Source organism: Ambystoma mexicanum, chromosome 1q, assembly GCF_040938575.1.
Source record: "Ambystoma mexicanum isolate Mex_15411 chromosome 1q, UKY_AmexF1_1, whole genome shotgun sequence".
Lineage (NCBI taxonomy): Eukaryota > Metazoa > Chordata > Amphibia > Caudata > Ambystomatidae > Ambystoma > Ambystoma mexicanum.
Window position 1 is genome coordinate 1,449,803,844 of NC_090922.1, and position 23,388 is coordinate 1,449,827,231.

General features: G+C 49.4%; 1 protein-coding gene across 5 annotated transcripts in view; it reads right to left on the bottom strand.

Moving 5' to 3' along the window:
* Window positions 1-23,388, bottom strand: part of KIF2C (kinesin family member 2C) — a 1,350,025-nt gene that overhangs the window by 89,573 nt on the left and 1,237,064 nt on the right. For all 5 annotated transcript variants that reach the window (XM_069642340.1, XM_069642339.1, XM_069642341.1 and 2 more), the window contains one exon: window positions 17,855-17,962. In XM_069642340.1, coding sequence (XP_069498441.1) covers window positions 17,855-17,962 — 108 coding nt within the window. The remainder of the gene's footprint in view (window positions 1-17,854; window positions 17,963-23,388) is intronic.

Sequence of the window (23,388 nt, forward strand, 5' to 3'; positions counted from 1 at the left end):
ACGAGGACGTGCCTTCACCTCTTTGCAGCACCGCCTGACACGATCTGCTTGAAATCTATCCACAGAAAGGTCCCTTAGAATCTGCAGCTACACACAGTAAGCCACAAAATTCTATTCTGCACTGTAAAAATTACTTTCTGAAAATTGCAACTTGTTTCACCATTCCGACCACCTTTGCTAATACATTAAACAGTTCACTGTCCCATTCAATCAATATCTACCCAGACCGCCGCCTCCCCTAGTCACACCTGGGAGGCCCGGCTGATCTACCATAGATTCACTTGCGGACAGTCATCATAGTCCATAGCCGACACACCACGATCACACGCCAAACTACCGCTGGCTCTGTATGTAATGATGCACGAGTTCCACGTTGGCCACCTATACCCAACAAAGTATATACCAGGTTCATGTTGCCAAGTGCGAACGGCACAGTGACTTGTTTTGTTATGATTGTTAACCACCAATCAGATTACGGTACATGCTTACCTAAATCATTTGCACCTGCTAATGCATCTACTAAATTAGTTTTGTCAAATGCTGTTTGTACCGTCACCTCATTAACTGTCTTTTGCTAATCCTAACACGATACAAGCCTACCGTGACCATTTGTACCCGTCTAAGCTTCCACTAAAATTGTGCTGCCAAGTGCGTACTGCACAGCGATTTATTTTGTTTTGATTGCCAACTGATAATCTGATTCTGACAAACATTTTCCTTGTTCACCAAATATTTACAATGTTTGCCGCCAAAGAGTGTCACACTTCATGCGCATTATAAGGGCATGAATATCAGTTGGCTCCTACAACTGTTTCTCTGTGTTCACCAAGATAGTTCTTATTCACATGTCCATACTAAAATGTTTACAAGGCGTCTCACAGCACTTTAATGCCAACATCTCAGGCGAATACGTATGAACTTACTATGAATTGTTATTGCTTATATTTATAAATGACACAAACAGTAACACTAGCCATCACTTCTTAGTGCCAATGTGCTCTTTCACGCTGATACCTCCACTCTAAGCAAGCGCCTGTCTATCCTACCCACACACCGTGTCACCAACAACATTAGGACAACGTGCACAGTCCACTACTGTCAGCTTCCTAACAATGGACCCACCAAACGCTTCCAACAGGAGCCCCTTCCATCTCGGACAATAGCGCGCCTTGTACACAAGGAATATTCGTCCCACTGGCCAATGGACTTGCTAGATGGGGCTGCCATCGTCACCACCCTATGCCCTGCCCCAACCCATTTTTACTGAAAACCTCTCCTTTTCCACTTTTCCCGGCCCTTTGCATTACCCAAAACACCATGAGGAGCAATAAGACCCTGATGTTAACAGAGACCCTCAGACTGACTTTGCTAGATTCAGACTATCTCGCCACCAACGATAATTCTAAGGACCTCCAATTAATAACTAGCCCCACACTATCACCAACCTGCCAGGCTTATAGGCTAGACCTCTGACCTCCCACTCTGTTTCTGCCAGCCCCAGCCCAAAGGCCCCTCGCCACTCACAAACGCCAAAATCATGTTCACTCAGTAGCCCCTCAAGAGAACCGATATCGCCTGTAATGAACCATCTCATAACACAGGCCACAACCCCCCCCCCGCCGCTCCCTCCCCCAACTACAGGGTCGCCTAGCCTCAAAGGAGCACTACTAAATGCACGATCCCTCAGAGCCCATGCTATTGAGATCCATGACCTTATCCTAGACCAACAGTGGGATATATTAGTGGTAACCGAAACCTGGCAACACATAGCTTCAGGCCCCCCACTAGCGTTAGCCATCCCACCCGGCTTCAACATCACCGGGACACAGACAGACCCAACACACAAGGAAGTGGTGTGGCCATAACCACTAAATCCAACTTGCAAATCAGACCCTGCCCTCTAGACCCTCTAGAAGGCTATTAATTACTCCTTGTCAAATAGGCTATAAACTCAAAAAACACCATCAATATTCTGGCCATTTACAGAGCGCCCCATAACAACTCTCCAAGAATTAGATATCCCACTCCTCCTCACCCCTCTCCAAGCCCAACACCAAGTTTATAATCCTTGGTCATATGAACTTCGGATTCAATGATAAGCTAGACTATAAAGCCATTGCCCTTCATACCTCACTCGCAGACATGAACTTCTCCTAGCTAGTTAACCGCCCTACGCCCAATAAGGGTACAGTATTAGATTGGATACTCACTCTCAACACTTCAATTGTAGTGGACTCTGTGGTCCCAATTGACTGGACAGACCACTCTTATCTTATCAGTTTCTCCCTACCCTACCAACAGAAACCCAATCTCGCAGCTATCATTATGGATACGGTCGAGACCGGAAACATTTGCAAACTGGGACAATCTCATCCCCATTCTGGAAGAAACTCACCCTGACCACTTGCCCGATCGACTATTCTAGTGGTCTAGCAGATATCTACCAAAAATGCCTACCTACAACCCTTGACGCACTAGCCCCTATTACAACTAAAACAAGACGCCCAGATAAACGCTCTAACTTCTGGTTCAATGACGAACAAAAGGTCACTGGAACATATCCATAAAACATTTTTTTTAAAAAAAAAAAACAAAAAAAACTTACCACAGACTCTACCAATGCATTTCAAAAAGCTAACCAAACCTATAAGGCAGCTATTATAGCTCAAAGCTAATGCCCTGAACACTCATCAGCAATGCTGCGTCAGACTCCAACACAATACTTAGAGAGCTGGAAAATCCGGTGCCACCCCCTTCACAGATCAACTCTAGCAAAGTATGGTGCACTACCATCCAGAATGCACTAGCCTCTAAAATTCAAGTGCTCCAAACTAAGATTGCCAAAAAAAGGAAACTACTAGCTAAAAAAAAAATCTCACCTCCACCTACCATGGACTCAGTCAGCGAAAACACCAATATCCAATGTAAATTCTCCCTAGTCAGCCAAGCCCAAGTGTTAGACACCATCAACAAATTAAAACCTTCCCACTGTAAAGGAGATAGCTTTCCTGAACATTTAGTGTGCACCCCCACTCTGACACCTATCACTAAATGTGTCAATGCCTCCTTTAGCACAAATATTGTTCAGACTACCATCAAGGAAGAATGGGTCATCCCACTCCTAAAAAATCTTGTTTGGATGCGACAGTCCCTACGAATTATCGACCCATAACGACTGTCCCCTTTCTGCTCAAACTAATTGATAAAGTAGCCTACTCCCAAACCCAAACTTTCATTAAACACAACCACCTCTTAGGAGAGCGTCAATCAGGCTTTCTGCCTAATCACAGCATAGAAACCTCTCTTCTGGATCTCAAAATCCAGATGACTCCATACGAGACGCTGGCAATCTTCGCATCCTTCTGCCATAAGACTTATCCACCGCATTCGACCTAGTCGACCATGACAAACTGTGCCACATTAGCAAAGGACTTCCACTTCTCGCAAGAAGCCACATCCTGGATTAAATCCTTCCTGGCTGACTGAAAGTCCCGTGTCTCCATTGGCAAGGAGGCCGCAGACCCCATCTCAGTACCCATAGGAGTCCCACAAGGATCGTGTCTGTCGCCCACACTATACAATGCATATACCAAGCTATTTGCTGCACTGCATGCTATGGGTGTCATCTACACAAACCTCGCAGACTATTAAATTCTTATCCCCATCACAGGGAATTATGACCAGGACACAATCACAATCAATACAATCTATGCTATTATCCAAAAATGGATGGCCTTAAACAGCCTCTGCCTCAATGAGAAGAAAGATGCTCATCGCAGGCGCCCCAGCCAGAATCAACACCCTCCACGCAGACTACTCAGCCATCAACATTGACGACTCATTCCAGTCCTAAAACAGGTTACAACGTTAGGCGTGCATTTAGACACCAACCTAACAAGGTCTAAGCACATCAAAACTATCGTCAGCCACCTCTTACACAGATAAATTGATCGCCTTAAGCCGTCAATTCCTCACACCACAGAACTGCATCACCCTAGCCCGGGCTCTCATTGTATCGATGTTGGATTACTCTAATGTTCTACTTCTAGGCACCTCGAATACCAACTTGGCAAAAATGAAACTGCTGCAAAATAAGGCCTTGCGAGCAACCCTGGGACTAAAAAAAATAAATCCGATCACATCACCATTAGAAGGGAAGCTCAGTGGCTACCCATAAAAGCCAGAATCTTATTTAAAGCCCTATGCATCACTCACAAATGCGTTGCAAAAATAGCACCCGTTTACCTTAACAATACTGTCTCCCTGAATAAGTCAGCAAGAACTCGGGTCCAATAAATATGCCCACCTTTCTGTCTCTCGCTATAAATACTCCAGAGGGTAGCAGTTTTCCAGTAATGGCGCCTAAAACCGGGAGCATGTTCCCGTTACTCACCAGAAATTAGGCCTCTCACCAATGCTTCACAAAGGCCGACTGCACCCGCCCCACCACGCACCGGCCTGCACTTCATTACACCATTACACGGATGCCAAATGTAAAGTCTTCATGCTAACATTAATACATGCTACCAACTGTAATGTTATTTGTCTATAAAGTACAAGTCTAACTGTAGTAAATGCCACTAAATGCAATGATAGCTGGTTGTAACTGTACTCAATCATGTTAAGATGTCTAACTACGCGGTGACACTCAAAGGTTTTGGAATGCAATAAATAAATAAAATAAATCGATACCATATGGGCCTTTTCGCAAATGTTACTGCTTGGATTCCCAGTCAGGGTAGGACTCTAGCTTCTGTAGAGGTCCTCCATAGTTTTTGGAATAGGTAGTGGCAGGCCACACGAGAGGAGCCCATCCAGGACGTCATTTGACAAAACGCACTCTATGCATCTTAACAGCAATGCATGAAGATTCAAGGTTCAGATGGAGTACCGGCACCTCCAAATGGGAGAGCAGGTAAACCCACGTAAGAACGAGTCAGGGAGGACAGATGGACATATCTAGAAGTTCTATCTGTACTAGGCATTTGCATCCCAAAAAGGTTTTTTTTAAAAAAAAAAATCGACATTAGCCCAAACCGGTGTAGTCTCCAGAATAAAAGAAGGAGGACAGTGATCGGCGAGAACGCATAGAGTAGATCAAAGTTGACTCCACGGTCCATGTGTGCGCTAGAGCTCATTGCCATGCAAATTCAATGTTGCAGATAAACTCACTTTCATTTCACACTGGCCATGAAGGGGTCCAGAGTTCCCCTAAGGAGGGACCCATCTCCTCCAGAACCTCAAGGCAGAGCTCACATTCGCAGAGGCCAAAGTCTGCCTGGTCAAGGCATCCACAATGGCTGCAATATCTAGGTGGGTAACATGTTCTGCAGAGCCCAAAAGTACAGATGTATTGCTTTGCTGCACAGAGGCAAGGACCCTACACCACCTTGTTTGATGAAATAATGCAGGATAACCGCTTTGTCCGTTAGGACCAGCATAAATTTGTCCTGCACAGAGGGGAGGCAGGCAACCAGTGCCCACCTGGTCACCGTCAAGTAAGACTGTGTTCCCGAGACTCAGAGGGAGATCATAGTATGCTCACGTCAGAAATAGGTGAGCGTGGTAGCCTTTCAAGGACGAATCAGTGACCACCATCACCTGGGGCAACGGTTTGCAAAGCAACACCCACTCCAACAGATTGTCCTGGAGGGACCACCATGAGGGGTTTCAAGAAACCTTGTTTGAAGCACTGGCTGCTTGTAGACCTGAAGTCAAGTCTAGCAGATCCTCTCCATCAAACAAATCAGGGAAGTCCTCTGCCTCAAACATAAACCCGCTTGACCAAATACATTTTATTTTGGCTCCGGCTGGTGTAGTCGCCATTTCTTTTTGTTAACGTCTTTCTCGTGTTTTTCTCTGCACGCCAAACTGTGGATGATTCCTTTGTTGGCTGTCTTTTCGCGGGCTGCTGCACAGAAGCCCTCCCTAAGGTGCCTGAAAATCTAGGTAAGCAGGATGTGAGGGAAGAGATCTTCGGACCCCTGGCATGGGTTCCCTTGGTAACCCAAGTCGCACTCTTGTCTGATTGGATAAGGTGACTGGCCTTGCCAGCCCTGGAGAGTGAGTGCCCCTTTGTTTGTTCAGATAGTACATGGCCGTGGTGCTGTCTGTGAGGATCGGGATCGTCTTCCCCTGCAGTTGTGTCTGAAAAGCTTTTAGTGCTTTGAACAATGCCAACAGTTCCAACAGGTTTATGTGGTTGGATGCTATGTCTGATGACCAAACTCTCTGCGCTGTTTGTTGAAGCAGGTGAGCTCCCCACCCTGTAAGAGATGCATCTGTGGTTAGAGTGGCTTCCACTGCGGGGGTGGTGAAGGCTTTCCCCTTCAAGAGGTTGTCCCTCGACCACTACTGCAGCAAGAGAACGGGGACGGCAAGACAACCACTAGATCGTCCCACTGGCCTGACACCACTGGCTGTTGAACCAAGTAGATGCCTGACGCCATCATTCCTAGCAGTCGCCTAGCCTTGCGTACCATCACCTCTCGACTGGCTACATACTGAGGGATTTGAAACATGTTTTGAACCCTCTCGTTGGAGTGTAAGACGAGGCCGTCCTTTGTTTGAATTAGAGCCCCTAGGAACCATTTGACCTGACTGGGGTCTAGGCTGGATTTTTTCTCATTGATAGAGAATCCCAGACTGAATAAAAGATCCATCGTCTTTTGGTTATTTGACAGGCATGTTTGGTAAGAGTCCCTTGTTATGAGCCATTCGTCGAGGTAAGGCTAGACCGGGATGGCTTCCCTGCGCAGATGTGCTGCTGCCACCGCTAGTACCTTTGTAAATAACCTTGGTCCAGATGCTGTGCAGAAGTTAGTACCTTGAACTGATAATGCTCCTCTTATATCATAAATCCGAGGTATTTTCTGTGCACTGGCAATATTGAAATATGAAAGTATGCACCTCATGTCCAGTGTTGCCATGTAATCCCCTGTGATAGCAGTGGAATTACTTCCTGCACAGTGACTATGCAGAACTTTTGTGGCTTTATAAATGTGTTCACTGGGCGCAGATCTAAAACAGGGCACATGGTTAGATCCTTTTTGGGTACAAGGAAGTACACTGAATAAATACCTCCTTTTACCTGTGACAGAGGTATGATTTCTATGGCTCCTTTTCTTTTTCTTGTAGTGTCTCGACTTCCTGAAGAAGTATGCGAAGATTGTCTGGTGTCAGTCGTCTTGCACGTGGAGGTCTGGTTGAACTCTATACAGTACCCATGGACCATGGTCTTTAGCACCCGCTGGTCTGTAGTTATTCCCTCCCATGCCTGAAGCAACAATGTTAGCCGGCCCTGACCGGGGAGGCATCGGAGGGGACCCGAATCTTCGGGTCATTTTGAACCCGAGGCCGGGGGCCTCTAGGGGTAGATCCCAGCCCCTTCCTTTGCTACAACGCTGACCCCTCTGGGGATATGGCGTGGTGTTATCCACTGTTTCCCTGTGGAGAGTTCCAATTGTTTCCCCGAGGAGTATAGTTGAGGGAAGCGCTGGCCACAAAAAAGCCATTTGGACCCAGATCCTCGTCTTGTAGAGGGTATTTGTGTAATTTGGTCCAGTGTTTTCAGGTTGTCATGCTAATTTATTGCGGTCTCAACCTCATTGACCGCTATCCCAAAAAGGTTGGATTCTTCCACGGGTTCATTTATAAGTGACGCTTGCATCTCTGGCCTGAATCCAGAGTTCCGTAGCCACGCATGTCTCTTCAGGAGTCTACCCCGAGCAAGGGATCGACCAGCTGTTTCGGCCGAATCCAAAGTGTTCTCAAGTATGCTTTGGTTCACTTGTCTGCCCAAGGTGACCGTGGTTAGGAGAGTACGTAGAGGTTAGGGAACCTCCTGTATGCCTTCCTGTAGTAATGCCCACTGGGTATCAGCGTAGCTGGCAAACAAGGTTGTGTTGTTGGCAATAAGTGTTGAAACCGCTGCTGCAACCGTGATCCTCTTCCCAAGGACATAGAGTAGTTTACCTTTCTTATCGGGGGTGCCTCGCCGGTTGACAAAGGGACCCCTGCCCCCCTCCTTGTAGTAGTCACCACTAGAAAGTCTGGGGTGGAGTGACCTCTGATATACAGAGGGTCTGAGGGAGAAGGACAAAAGAGTTTTCCTATTCTTGGGTTAACACCTCTTGTGAGAGCAGGTGTTGATAAGGAGGGCGCCAGACATTTCTTAATTGAATTGAGGAGAGGAATAGACTGGCTGGCCGACGGCTTCTCCTTGAGGATGTCCTCCACGAAATCTGCTTCCGGGACAGCTTCATCTGTAGCAATCTTAAAGTGATCAGCTTTAGCAACATTATGTTGAAAGTCAATTGATCATCCACTGGCGAGGGTTGTCGTCTAGTGGGGGTGGACTGGGGAGAATCCAGAGACAGGGTATCAGGATCCTGTGGATCTGGAGATTGCCATGGTTGAGGGCCACCAACATCTGGGTTCTCCTCCGAGCCCTCTATGTGATCATGCATGTCCTCAGGGTTGATGAATTCCTCATCCTGAGTGTCTGCAGGAATGTCTTCAGTTAGATTGTAGTTGTATATATTCTCTTCCAAAGGGGGATCAAAAAGCCTTGGAAATTTTGCTTTGGGGTCCACAGGGCTCTCAGCCCGCGGCCTCCTAGGTGTGGGTTGTTCTGAACGGGAAACAAACCTGTCCAGCCTTTCCATGCAGTTTTCAAAATTTCTCTAGTCCAAACTGAAGGCCTAGAATGGTCTAGAGGTGGAAAAGGGTCCTGAATGTGCTCATCCATCATAAAACGTAGAGATTTTAGTCTCAACGTTGAAGACAGCCCTTCTACGCACTCAGAGAACTCCTTCCGGAGGGACCGACAGAGGTGCGACGTCTCTGGGTCTCACTTTCGACCTATGGGTGGGTTCCGGTACTCCCCTTAGGCCATCCTTGGACTGCGGTGGATCCTTGGCCTTTTCCGTAGGCCTCAGAGCATCCCCCTGGGCTGCCGTTTCTGAGAATTGGCGGAGACAATCCTAGCTAAACTGTCAGAGACGTGCTCCACAGTCGGGAGGCGCGTAGTTTCAGCCTGCGTTTGCGAGGGAGTCTTTCGCCAGAGCCTTGTCTTCGACGGCAGCCTTCTTAGGCGGCACAGTCTTCGTCGGAACCAGAATCCTATCGTCGTCGGACGCCTTCTTGTGATGCGTCTTGACGGAACCTGGTATATTAGGGGTAGCGCCCTTGGTTTTCAATTGCCCGGTCGATAGGCGCATATGCGGCTGTGGGGAGGGCTGCTGATCCCAACGGTCGGTGGGTGCCGCCGGAACTCCCGGTGTACCCGTTGAAGTCTTCGACTTCGTCGAAGAGTCACTTAGGGTTGTGCGTTTAGTGCCGTGTACATGTTTGTCTTTGTTGCTGGGGTGTGAATTCCCGATAGCAGTGCCTAAGCCATGCCTAGCGGGGCTGGGGACAGACTATGCGGAACGCGAGCGTCCTGTCGAAAATTAAAAAACCTCCAGTACGGAGGAGTGATAGTCTATCGCCGTTGTCACATTCGGTGACTGCGTGCAGCGGGAGAAAACTCAGCCTTCAACATACCGTAGACCACCCACTGCTTGACTCTATGCTCCTTTAATGTCTTAGGGCGGAGGAGCTTACAAGTCGCACATCCTTCCTCCTTGTGATCGAGGGGCAAGCACCAGTTACACCGTCTGCGCTCATCTTTCTAAGGAAATTTGCTCTTATAAATAGGGCAAAACCTAATTGGAGTCCTCTCCATAGCTGAGCATGGGTACAGTGACGAAAACCAAAGGGGAAAGCGTGTTAGGCAGAAACCTGTGCAGTTCCCTCTGGGACCACTGCAAAAGATTTAAGACTACAGGTGTTTGGCAGTAAACCCACTTGGTAGCAGTCTGTACCACCCAGATTTACCTGGTAGCTGTGGCTGAGCAGTCAGACTTCCCTCAAGAAGAGTTAGGCAGTATACAGAGCATACATAATAGGTACAGAGGCACAGTAGTACAAGCAAACACTAACCAGAGCTAGGTGTAAAAGTATATAATTATTTATTTAAAAGACACACTCATAAATTACACTAACACAGAAAAGGTAAGTCAAAACCCAGTCACTATTACTTCTATGTACATCCCTAGTTATTTGTTGGACAAGTCTAAGTTAACACCACTTATTTCCAAACAGAGGTGAGCGCTTAACGTTAGATGGCACTCCAACAAGTTAGTTAAAAAGGGAGGGAAAAGACAAAAGTAATGAAAACAGCAAGGCAAAACACTTTTCAGAGATTCACAGTGAGTTTAGAAAGGCAGTCTATTGAGGAGCAAGGAAGTTCGGTTGCCAGGCTCACTCTAGGGAAAGCCAGGCGAAAAGATGCCCAAGATCACACAATGCCACAAGTCTTTACAGGTGAGTAGAAAAGGTTTACCAAGTTTAGTAAAGTTTAGTTAGGGTGTCCCAGGCTTACCCAGGTTCGAGAGCCGAGGGCTAAATCTACCCCGTACAATCGGTGGCAAGGGAAGCCAGGCGGAACACGGTACCTTTAAAATGGAAAGGATCCTCCAGCGGTGGCAGTTGTTCCTGGTAGTGGGTGCAAGTCACGGTGTCGTCCAGAGGAAGAGAAGATCTCGTCGTGGAGGAAAGCTGCAGGTCGTTGCACTACCAGGGAAGAAACCAGCCGTGGAGTTTTTCCGGTTAAAAGGATGTTACCCCTCTTTCGCGGTTGAGGTAAAAAGTGGTATCACGTTTGCCGGGGTGCTTGACAGGCAAGGCGGCCACGAGATGCTTCAAGGCGGCGAAAAGAAGGCAGAAACTGGTTGTCCCCACCAGTCAAGGGAAGAAGACACTCCAGGCGGGAGATCTCCTCTGTCGTTGGGAAAAGTGGTGAGACGATTCCGCAGGCCTCCACCGGTGGTGTCGTCTTGGCAGGTCGGCTCGGCTTCTCCCTCTTCGGCTTCTTAGGTCCTGTGGCGACTTCTGAAGAACCAGTCCCAAAAACCCTGCTTTTATGCAGCAAGCCCCCATTCATGCAGCCTAGCTGTCACTCAAACATGCTAAGTGGTGAGCGGGGTGGCTCACCACTTGGGCCAATCACACCAGAGTGCGACATGAGTTGGCAAGGCAAATCAGTCCAGGGTGCCTAAACCCCCTCCCACATCCCCAGTGGTACCCAGACAGAATGGCACCACTTTGGAGGGCTTCTGTGCAGAAGCCCGCCAAAAGTGGAACAAAGGCTCGACTCGGGTTCAGGGTTACTGAAGTGAACCTAGACGCCATTTTGGCGGCGAGTTCTGGCAAAAAATCCCAACCGGTGAATTTATATTAAATAAACCGGCGGTATCTTTAACATTGCACCAAAAAGTGGTGCATTAAAATCAATGGGAAATCCCATTGGGAAATATTCCGGTGGAATATTTCCGTGGTATCCACTGCCACCAGCCAGAAACTCGGCGAGGGGGGGGGGACGGGACAGTACACCCTCGACAACAGACCCAGGGGCAATCTAATTGCCCCTACCAGTACTTCCACAGTATGATGGTTTGTACTGGTTAAGTTCCTAAGTTAAGACTAGTAAAGTCAATGGTGACTTTACAGACCCAGGGAGACAGTAGTCAGTCCAAGGGTGTGGAGTCTATGTTTTGGGGTCTCTATGACACCCCTGTGTTACTGCACTGAGGGTGCTGTGTGTAACACATTCAAAAACCAATGAGCCTATGGGGAAAAAATACCACATAGCCCATAAGCACATCGCAAGTCACAGAAACACTCAAGTCATGCCCAAGAGTGAGGGTAAAAGAGTCTCACTCTTGGCAGGAGAAAAAAATAAACCCCAAAAATCCAGCAAAGCTGCTGGGGGACTCACTAGGTTAGGAAATTCAGCCTAAACAGAGAATTCACCCTAACAAAGCGGAAGGAAAAGGAAAGGCATTCTCAGATTATAAGAAAAATGTCAACCCCGACTCCACTCTACCTACTGTGCAGGTCGGCAGAAGGCTATGTGGTCGGCAGCGCCGACTGGATCACCGTCCGTCGAAGTTCTGAAGGTCTTTAGCGGAGATCTGGAACAGACGTCGACAGAAGGAACGGATAGGGGATCTGAATTATTTTAAATAACTATTCGACCAAAGGTCGAGGGGACAATAAGCAATGTCTTTGACGAGCTCCGCATAAGGCGACGAGTATGCTGGGTGGAAAAAAACAATCCGAGGGACCTCGACACTATCACATAGCGATAGAGTTACAGATACGACCATGTCGACGTCCCCTTTCGATTCTCGAAAGACAAGATGCAATACTCTGCGGTTACCACTGGATGTCGGACCATATGCACAACATGTGATTCTAAGCAGATTAACAAACATTAGAAATGGAGATCTCACAAGATGAGGAATACGTGGGAGGACACAATCCATTCAAAAGCAAGGCCTTGAACTGATAGTGCTGTCCCTGAACCACAAACTGCAGGAAAATTCAATTCTTAGGATGTGGACGTAAAAGTCCAAGATCGCCAGCTGGTCAAGCACATTCTGCGACGTGACCATCCTGAACTTCTGAGATTAAGTACTTGAGGCGCCTTAAGTCCAGCATCACCCGCCATCCTCCTGACTTCTTCCATACCAGAAACTGATCCTAGTACACCGGAGCCCCGGAGGCGCTGAGGGACTGGCTCCATTGCCAACTTTAACATGGCCTGAACCTCCTGCAGCAGCTGGGCCATGTGCAGTACTTGATGCGCCTCAGGAAGGCGAGGACACCCATGTTTGAATTCCAAGGTGTGGCCCTGATGGAGAAAGTCCAGCACCCATTTGCCCGTGGTGATGGTCTTCCACTTGTTTAAAAAGTTAGCTAGCCGGCCCCCACCAGTGTGCGAAAAGTGAGGGCTGGGATGGATGGGTGGTTCAGGCCTGCTTGGGCGTCTGCATCCTGGAGTGTGGGCCAATGACGACATACTCTGTTGCCGAAGGGTTGCGTGCACCCGTCCTCCCACATCCCCCACAACTGCTTCCAGGGTGGTAAGCGTGGGAGAGCTGGCGATAGGGTGCAGAGTACTCCTTGGTGGACCTGCCAGACTTTCCTCTTGAGTAATGAAAGGACGATCATCTCCTCTACCTCGAAGTCACAAGTGACCGTGCCGTCTGTCGGTCTTGATTGGAGCACCTCTTCCACAGCCTTTCCAAATAAGTACTGTACATCTCTTAAGTCTGCAGCCTTCAGCCAACCTTGGCGCCCAAGGGCCATCCAGTTGCTGGCGGATGGCAGAGTCCACAATATCAAAGTCACTGATGGCATGGTCCGAGGCCTCCTCGCCCTCGTGGAAAAGGAGCAGAGTATCCGCCTTCTTGTCGTCCGGAAGTCCAGAATTGTCCCAAGCCTATACCAGAACTCCCAATCATATCGTGAGGGGATGGCCAGGGCGTTGACAGCCTTGACTGTGGAAGCCACAGTGTAGATGTGCTTCCCCAGTGCATCAAGCTAGTTCCCTCCTGGTCAGAAGGCACCTTGGGCGAGGATGATTTGTTTGCCAAGCACTTCCTGGCGGTGGTGGCCACCACGCAGTCTGCAGAAGGTTGCGATCTCAAGCACCTAGGGGCTGAGTCGGGACCCCATACTTCTTTTCCAGCCTGCCCCTTTTGGGAGGAGTGGTATTCTGTGTCTTCATCAGGTCAAATCCCTCCGCCTAAACATCGTCCAGCAGGGAGATTGACGCTAAGGTCGTCCTTGAAGAATCCAGGCATTGAAAAAGGAACTCCACCGTCTCCTCTGGGACCAGATTCTAGAGAGCAGATGACCTCGAAATCATGGAAAGAGCAAACCTCATCCGGGGGCGACACACTGGCAGGTCATCGGCACCAAACAGCTCACTGTCCACTGGGACAATCACTCATCGGTATGTGTTGTTGTAGTGTTCATGTTGGTATCTGCATCAGTGCATGGCGGCTCCTCCACCACCCGAGTTAAAGCCCTTGGGAGAGCGAGGGGGGTTCCTGCAGTGTTAAGTTGCTGCTTTGGCCTGGTAGGACTTCTAGCCGGTGGCCTGGGCCTGGGCCAGGCACAGGGGCTGCCGCAAACCTCTGCTGCATCTCGGACACCAAGGTGTGGAGGGTAGTCAGAATGTCTATTTACATGTCACTGGTTGAGGTATGAAAGGCACCACTGGCAATGGCTCTGGGCTGACGTGCCTCTGTGGGTCAACCAGGAGATAAGGCTCTCTCCTGGGAGACTCCTCTCAGTACAGGGGCCCAAGACGACCTTCATGATCATAATAGTTGCCTTCGGGTAAATGGTCATCAGAGCTTGTATAGATGTGTGGAGACCTAGGAGACTCCCATCGTCATTGATAGCAACATCCTCAAAGGCCTGGAGATAAAATCAATGAGAGGCAGCAGCTCCTTCTCCTTTACCAAATTCCTAGGGAATGAGTGAACAATGGGCACCTGCACCCTGAACGGCTTGTCCACCATGGTCGTTGACTGAGCTGCTGCAGCCGCCAGAGGCCGAGCCACCCTCGAGGTACCCTACTTGACTGTAGACACCACGTTAGTGGCAGGCTTCGCCCTTGAGGAAGTAGTGATGGTGGTTGACAAATCGGGTGCAGGTGAGGTCAACGAAGCTGTAGTTGACTGAGCAACCGTGGACGAAGATGGTGTTGTGGAGGGCCAAGTAGTCGATGGGTCTGTGCTCCTGGTTGACTAAGCTGGCGTCGACAGGGCTTTCGACGGCCCATCTGAAGACCTCTCCTTTGTAGCCTTGTCCTAGGATGAATATCTGTGCATCGAAGGAGTCAAAGACTTTCTTGCCAAAGGCACTTACCCAACTGGCAGGCTCACTGTGGACAGAGATGGAGACGGGTCCTACCCGAACCAGGTCCAGCAGCCACAGCAAATGTAGCAGGATCATCAGCGCAGAGTTTAACCTTTTGGATCCCCTGGGAAGGAGCATCCTCATAGGAACTCAACCACTGTGGGACCGGCCTATCCAGGATTATGCATGACTGCGCCCAGGGGCTGAGTCAGGGCCCTTCCCCTCCTTGAGCAACATCGCCAACCTTCAATAGCGGTCCAGCTTAGCATTCGTTGGGAATCTGTGGCAAATCCACATCCATCCTCAGGATGCAGGCAATATAGACACTTGAGGTGCCGATCCTCGACGTAAACATTCTGCAGTCCAAATTTTGTGCAGATCTTGAAGAAACTCCTTTTCTCCTCGGACATCGTGGAGGTGCAAATATTGGCCCAAAACCGGGACCTTCATAAATTTCAAAAAGAAGATTCAGTGATGAAGGTAGATCTTCGCTGGAAACGTGTCCCTGGAGCAAGTAGTTGATAGTCTGTCAACGATGGCAATATTTGGAGAAAAACAACAAATGTATTTGAAAATACTCAAAGAAAAAGACGAGATTACTCGAAATGCTGAAACGTGCAGTAAAAATCTGAAGATGACCACCAGGGATGGCGCTCAGGGAGACGACTGTCAATGGATCAGGACAGTATGACCAAATGGACAGGGATTGGTTATAAAGGAGAAATTCAGTTTTCAGGCTATAGCGAAACTGCAGTTATTTTTTATCGAGGATTCCCAGGCTGATGGCAGAGATTATTCATGAGCATGTGAATCCATGCCAGACCCCACGCTGGAGAATAAAAGAATCATAGAAGGAATGGAGAGAGGATAAGGAATAAGATCAAAGGAGCAGGTTTTCTTCCACCGGTACTCAGCCGAGCAAAGAGGGAGAGAGCCAGGATTGAGGTGGTTTCCTTGGAAGGAGTGCAAAGTCGACATGACAAGTAGCGTCAGTAGAAAGGGCAGAGAAATTATTGACGGGATAAGGGAGGGGAGAAAGAAAGGAGCGCAAGTCATAGTGCAGGAGAGGAGGGAGGGAAGAAGGGAACAAGAAGGGAGGAGAAAAGGACAAAAGGTGATAAGAGGAATAGAAGGGAGAGGCCAAGAAAGAAGTACTGCAAGGAAAGGAAGACAAAATTCGATCAAAAAGAGCCAGAGGAATGGTAGGACGAGTTGATAGTTGGGACAGATGAGTTAAGAGGAAGAAGAAGAAACTATGCATGAGTGGTATCAAGATGGAGATTAAACGCTGCAAGACGAAACCGAAGTGAAGATAGAGGAAGGAGGTAAGTGTCAGTAAGTAGGTAATGAGCAGAGTAGACTGGGAGGCCGATAAAGGGCAAGGAAAGCAACAGCAAGACTAGATAACTGAGAAAAATGATATTCGAAAGAAAAAACTATGAGATTGTAAAATAGCGAGGGACCAACTGAGAGAATAATAATAATAATAATAATTAGGCATTTATATAGCGCTACGAACCCTCAGGTATCTGAGCGCTGCTTATTATTACCCACGGTGTGTGGTGCTCATTTATCGACCTCGGAAGGATGAAAGGCTGAGTTTGGCCCCACCGGGATTCGAACCTGCATTAACAGGCTCTGCACGGATGTCAAAGCGAGCGCTCTACTCGCTGTGCCACTTGACCGGCTTGAGTAGCAGTGCCACTCAAATGTACACACAGGCAAGGGGAGTGGTGAAAGCAGATAAGGGGGAATAGGAAAGAAGCTGGGGTGGTGGTATTGTCAGGGGATATCCAGGTCTCTACGGCAAAGGAAGTGGAAATTAAGGCAAAGAAAAGGGATCAAAATGGAATAGGATTTGTAGCAGACAGATCAGACATTGCAGAGTTCAATGTAGATAGAGGAGGGGAGCAGAGTGGGAGGGTAAAGCAGATTGGCAGCATTACGGACAAACGTAGACAGATGGCAGGAGGGCGCATAGTATAATGGACAGGTATAGAAAAAGGCATAGTAACATGAGAAAGGAGACCGACAAAGAAAGAGGACAATCTAGGAATAAGCAGAGCTATACTTAAGGGGGGCAGAAAGAGTATGGGTGAAAATGGAGCCAAACTGCCAGACACACTATAGTCACAGATTATAATAGTGAAAGGGCGCGAGACGAGATCGGTGTGCAGCGTTGTCGGGCAGCCTCATGGAGGATGAAGCAGGGGAAGACTAGCAGCGGTGCCGCAGGGGTCAGGCCTTCAGGAGCAGTCTCTCCAACCAACCAGGTAGGCTTTGCACTCCTTGAGGGCCTTCAAATGCACAGACTGACCAGAATCTTAATCACCCATGATGTGGTCCTCCCCTAGGCCAATAGAGGCACACCCTACCCAGTGGGGGTCAAAGAGGGACATTAGTTTCACACAATCTCATCAGGGCTTAAAGCTGGAGGTTTCAAAAAGTGCACTGTGTGTGGAAAAACAAACAGAGGTCATGTGGCCCAACAAATGTATGCATCCAGGCTGCCATGTCTGTCATCCATCTGTGTGCAACAATGCCGTTAGAGCTGCACTACACACTAGAGGCTGAAAATGTTTCTAAAGACATCCAGCACTGGAGAGAATATCCTAGATAAGGAATCTGTGAGGAAGAAATCCAGCAGAAATTCTGTTCCAAATTGAAGTACATGATACATTTTAAACCCAACCATTGCTGTAAAACGTGCATTAGAATTGAGCAACTTTCTAGGGGAGTCTCCATTGTTCCAGAACCGCTAACCTGGATAGGATTCTGGCACAATGCATTCATCATCTCAGATGAAGTCAGAATGCAATGTTACTTTTAACTCTCTAAACAAATGGGTGCACTTAAAATAGAAATTGAAGCCTAGCAAATAGAGTTCTGCATACACATTTCAGCCTTTATACGTGGTTCTAAAGTTTCTTTTGAAAGTCTGCAGTTTGGTATTCTATTTTTAGTAGACCTAAATGATATATATATATATATATTTGAAAGATAGGATAGTCTTGGCATTAGAAAACTATCACTACAACCATCGTTCCGACTAGCACCATGTACTGATGATTAAAGGTCTCGGCTTTGCACTTACATAAAGGTATTCTCTGAACTGTTCCACCGCCTTATCTTCCAATTCGCTGATCTGTGTCATTGCATCCTGGAAACTGGTCATGTGTGTCGACAACTCCTCTTCCTCTTCCTCCAAAAGAAGGAAACAAAAGTAAGACAGGTCATCGAGAAATCCTATGCATACTACAGTTTTGTTGCATTTTATTAGAAACAATTTGCCAAGATGAGTTTGACTCTGCAATACCTCGAAAATTAAAGTTACTCACTGTAGTGACTAGAGTACTCGTAGTTCTTAGTTCCCTTTCCTCCATTGTGGCCGTGTCCCAACATGGGGACGGTAGCGGAACCTTTGGTAGTGAAAAATTGAGCTTCCCCTTTAAATTTGTCCAGCGTGTGGGTGCATGGATACGCCCACTGAGGCCCCGCCCTCCGGAGCCTCAACTCAGTCCCTTTTTTTTTTAACAGATTGTATGCTTTAATACTCTGGCAGATTTTTATTTTATTTGCATTTTTAAAGCGCTCACACCGCCCCCAGGCATCGAGGCGCTGTTACAGTGATTGTTAATTTTAGTTGCGTGGTTTTGTCTTCGTTGCGTATACATAACTCACTTAAATACCCAGAGGTTTCTCAGCGCGGACTCGTGGATCGAACCAGTGTTGCTTTGTGTCGTCTTGCTTCCAAGGCGAGCATGATGCCGCTGAGCTATCCTCCAGGGACAAACATACATACAGCAGGGTAAGGTGGGTGGGACGTATGGAGTACTCTAGCCACTCCAGTGACTACCCGTATGTTCCGTCCCCTTTCCTCCATCCTTGTGGGCGATTCCACCGAACAAGACCATAGGGTGGATCCGTGACAACCTGCCTTTTATCTAGGATGACGCAAAAAAGTTCTTCAGAACCGCCTGGCCGAACTCTGAGTCTCATCTGGAGCTGGTACCAAGGAATAGTGCTTACAGAACGATGAAGTGGCCGAAGTAGCCGCCCTGCTGATGACATCCCAGGGAGCATCTTTCTGAAACGCGACAGTCGTAGCATTAGATCCAACAGCATGGGCATGAAACCCCTCAGGAACTGGTTTACCTATGGCAGTTTAAGCCTCAGATGGTGTGGACCATCCAACAGGCGCTAGAAGCTTTGGAAGCCTGGGTGCTGGGGGAGGTGACCACAAACGTGATTAACAATGCCTCAGATTCCTGAAGTAGTCAGAGGTAGAACTTGAGGACTCTTGATGTCCAAGGAATGCAAAGCGCTTTCAGCGTCCTACCGCGAGTTCAGGAGAACACTGGCAGGCAGATCTCCCGATTCAGAGAGAATGGAGTGACCACCTTGGGCAAAAGGTTTGGAGTGCGCAAGATGACCTTGTTATGAAACGTGGTGAAGGGCTTGCACAATGACAACACCTGCAGCTTGCTGACCCTGTGCGCCAAAGTTAGTGCCACCAGTAATACTTTTTTCTGCGTCACCAGCCTCATGTCCACCGAGGCCATCCGATTGAAGGGCTTGCGCTGCAAGGCCGCCCGAACCACATTAAGGTCCTAGACAGGATGAGGCCTGAACACAAGAGGGAAAGCCTGGACAGCCCCTTGTGGTGGGCTTCAACAACCTGGTTGGATGCTGAAAAAACATGCTCAGAGGAAATCTTTTAGGCCCCAATGGCCGCACGATGGGTGCGGCAGATATCGACCTGAACGAGCCAGATGTGATTAAAAAAAACCAGCACATCGTCCAGTGGCAGAATCTTGTCCACTTACTCCTGTGCAAAGTACGCGTAGATGGCTTCCTGGATGATGTCCCAGTTGTCCTCCGAGAACTGGGTATGGTGGAGTCTCGACTGGTCAGGAACCAGGCCATTAGGGGCAGCCTGGCCGAACCTGGGTGCTCCACTGCCCTGCCGCGTCAGGAAGCCCCTGCTGGGGATCGGAAGATGGACCCGTCCATGGGCGCACACCTGCGGTAGATCAAAGAACCATGCCGTCGACGGCTAGAGAGCGGCGAAAAGGATGAGGCTGCAGCCCGACGATGCCCAGAACTTGCTGAGGGTCCACTGGAGCAATGATTGAGGAAACAGGTAGCACATGCGGCCATGCCAGCAGAGCTAGAACGCGCCCCCAGTGTCCCCTGACCCGTCCAAGACACAAACCGGGGGCACTAATTCAGAGTAGATGCGAATAAGTCCAGATCTGGACCCCCCCCCCAAATCTATGGAACGCATCAATGAGCTGATGTGTAACTCTCACTCATAGGTGTTTAACCCCAAACGGCTGAGCTGGTCTGCTTCTGCATTGCTGTCCCCCTGGAGGTGGACTGAGGAAATCCGAATCCCTTCCGTAAGGGCCCATTCCCAGATTCCCAACGCCTCCATGCACACAAGAAAGTGGGTGGGTGGGTGGGGGTGGTGGTCGGGGGGAGAGAACGGATGTCACCTTGCTTGTTCACATTGTCATGGAGTCGTCGCTCCCGACCAGAACCACAGTGTCCCTGATGAGTGGCAGAAAGGCTTTGAGCACCAGGATCACCTCCCTGAGTTTGAGCAGCTTGATATGCAGAAGGATCTCTGTTTTGGACCAATGCTCCATGAATGGAGTAGCCCTCCAGAGTGGATTCCCCCCCGCCCTCCCCAACCCTCCAGCAAATGCGCTCCGATCGGGTATAGGGGGCTCCCACTGCCACATTGCTGTCCATCAGTCAGCAGCGAAGATCCGGGTTGAGGGGGGGGGGGGGGGAGGGGGGCAGAGGAGCAGGGAAATTAGTATCCTGTCCAACTGCAACCCAGTTTCCTGGTCCCAAATGACCACAAAGTGCAGATGGAGTCTCCTCATCTTGAGGAAGGTATGCTGGATGGTGACCATGCACAATGCAACCAAACCCAGAAGATGCTGGAACCACCATGCTGAGGTGATCAAGTTGACCAGAAAGGGCCCTATAGCCTTGCAGAGGGAGAGTAGGCTCTTGGGCCTGGAGGAACACCCGCTGCACAGCCGTGTCCCAACACAGTGCAAGGAACACCAGTCCTTGGATGGGAGTCAGCTGTGACTTCCGCCGGTTGAGGGTAAAGCCCAGCTGGGGAAGAACATCTGCCAGCCACTGGCAGGAGTGCACCGCCCCCTCTTGAGAGCAGGCCTTGACCAGCCAGTCGTCTAGATAAGGGTACAAGTAATGGCCCTCCAGGCCAAGGAGACTGGCCACTGCATTCATCAGCTTTGTTAACACACAAGGAGCAGAGTTGAATCCGAAAGGCAGCACCCTGTACTGAAGTGGTACAACAATCGTGAACCGCAGACATTTCCGATGCAGCTGTAGAGGGGGACACTAAGGTACGCACCCTTGAAGTGCAGGCAACACATCCAGTCCCCTCTGCACAGAGACACTGCTATGTGCTTGGGATTGATCACCTTGAAGCGTTCGAGAAAGAACGAGTCCAGGACTACCCTCGGGCCAGCCTAGTTGTTCTTGGGTACCTCAAAAATCCTGTAGTAGACGCTGGAGCCCCTACAGGAGAGAGGGGAGCAGGGGGGTGTGGAAAACACTGTGCAAAGTCCTCTGTTGCTTCCTCCTGTGGTTACTGTTCAACCAGTCATGCCATTTTGCATTGCAGTCCGGAAACCCCTTGAAGCCAGTGAAACCGCAGGTGAACGACTTGTGCCCTGGGTTAGTCAGGATAGCCAAAGACTTAATGGTTTACGCAGGTCTTTGTCAACGCATCATTGGTGGATGAATGAAAAAGGTCCGAGCCCTCAAAGGGCAGGGTACACCCTTGCACATCGGACAAAAACTCAAGTGGTATGCAACCATGCCTTCCGTCTCACCTTGAGCGCCAGGCGCAGCTATCTGCTTGCTGTGTCAGTGTGGGAGACAGAGGACTCAATGAGGTCCTGTGCAAATCACCTGGACGTCCGCCAGGCCAGCCTTGAAGGAGGCTTGCCTCTCCAGAGTGAGGTCATGCAGAAACTAGGCTCTCGCCACAGCTTTTGGTTTGCTGCGGCTTGTAGGGCGTCAGCAGCTTGCCGCAAATGCAGCCCTGAGATAACGTACACCGCTTTGCAAAAGAATCAAGGGCCTTGTCCTCCTTGGACAGACAGCTGGAGGTGGCTCCCACAGAGGAAGCCACCACTGAAGAATTAGGCTGGGGGTGAGAGGACTGACTCCCCACCCACCAGCCTGAATCTGCTGTCTAATTTATTATTCGCCTGGGCGTTGGTCCTGGGCTTCTCCCAGACCTTTGCCTCCTGCAGGCCATCCTTCTGGAGCGGGATGCCCAACTGGCTCATGGTGCGTTTGCCCAAAACCTCTGCTAGCATACCCAACTCCTGGGGGTGGTCCTCTTGCTGTGGGATCCCCAGGAACTCAGCAAGGCGGTCATGAAAGGCCTTTACGGATGCAGAGGGTTCCTCGTCATGGGTGTCATCACTCATCGCAACCCCTCCCCCCATTTTTCCCCCAGGCAGAGGAGAGTCTGGACCTTGGGACACAGGAACCGGCAGCATCGTTATCCCCAACCCCCCCCCCCCCCAAACCAGACCCAAAGACTGACCCAATGGCTGCTGAGGGGGAGGCAGTGGTACAGGAGGAGGGGTCTGGATATCTGGTAGGGCCTGGACTGGAGGAAGGACGGATAACCACTCTGGAAGCACCGGCGAAGGGCCCAGAGATGGAGGCCTCGGAGGCATGACCTGTGGGATCACTTCCTTCACTATAGCCTCAATCTTTGTGAAGCCCATGAGCAGGAGGAAGCGCTTAAGCAGTCATCACAAGGCGACGTGTCCTGAGGAGCCGGTCCTCAGCTGCACTGGGTCTCCGTTCCTCATTAAAGCGCTGAGGCGCATGTGGAGTGTAGCCATAAGGCTGCTAAGGGTAGATGTATCCCTGCAGAGACTAACAGCCTGTACCATAAAGTCCATAGTCTCTTCAAGAAGGAAGGGGACTGGAACCTTGTTGCATGGCCTACTCGATGGGCGCTGGTCCAGGTAGGCCCTGGTCGGAATCCAAGATGGCTAGTGGGCTCTGCCACATGTTTTTCTGCCATCTCGGGGCCTTGAGCCATGCCCTGGGGCATGAAGGCCCCCTGACACGTGCTGGCGCAGACATGGGAGGACATATTGGCCTTCGAACCTGAAGCAGAAGCGTCAACCTCAGAGATGGCTCTGGTAGACCTTAGCCCTCAGCCTGCGTTGAGGGTAGTCCAATCTCCCTCTGAGGCGACTTCAGTAGGCTTTGCGCCCTGATCAACAGAGCTGGTAGTCGTGCTAAAGACTGACTCTAAGAGGTAAAACACAATGATCCTTTGCCCCCTGGAGCCGATGACTATTAACTTGATCGCGCCTCCATGGACTGCCGTTAGAGACCCGGGCCAGTTATCTCGGTAGCCTTAGAGGCCTTGGGTCTGCCAGAACATGAATCCGAGAAACCCTTGCCTGTGGGAACCCCGGAAAATGAGTCGTTGCGCTGGGGAGCCGTGCTGAACAAAGGGCCTAGCTTGTATTGACGAGAGATCCTGGAGACAAAGTGCTTCAGGTGCACCGGAGAAGTGTGGAATATTTATTCATTTAAAAAAAA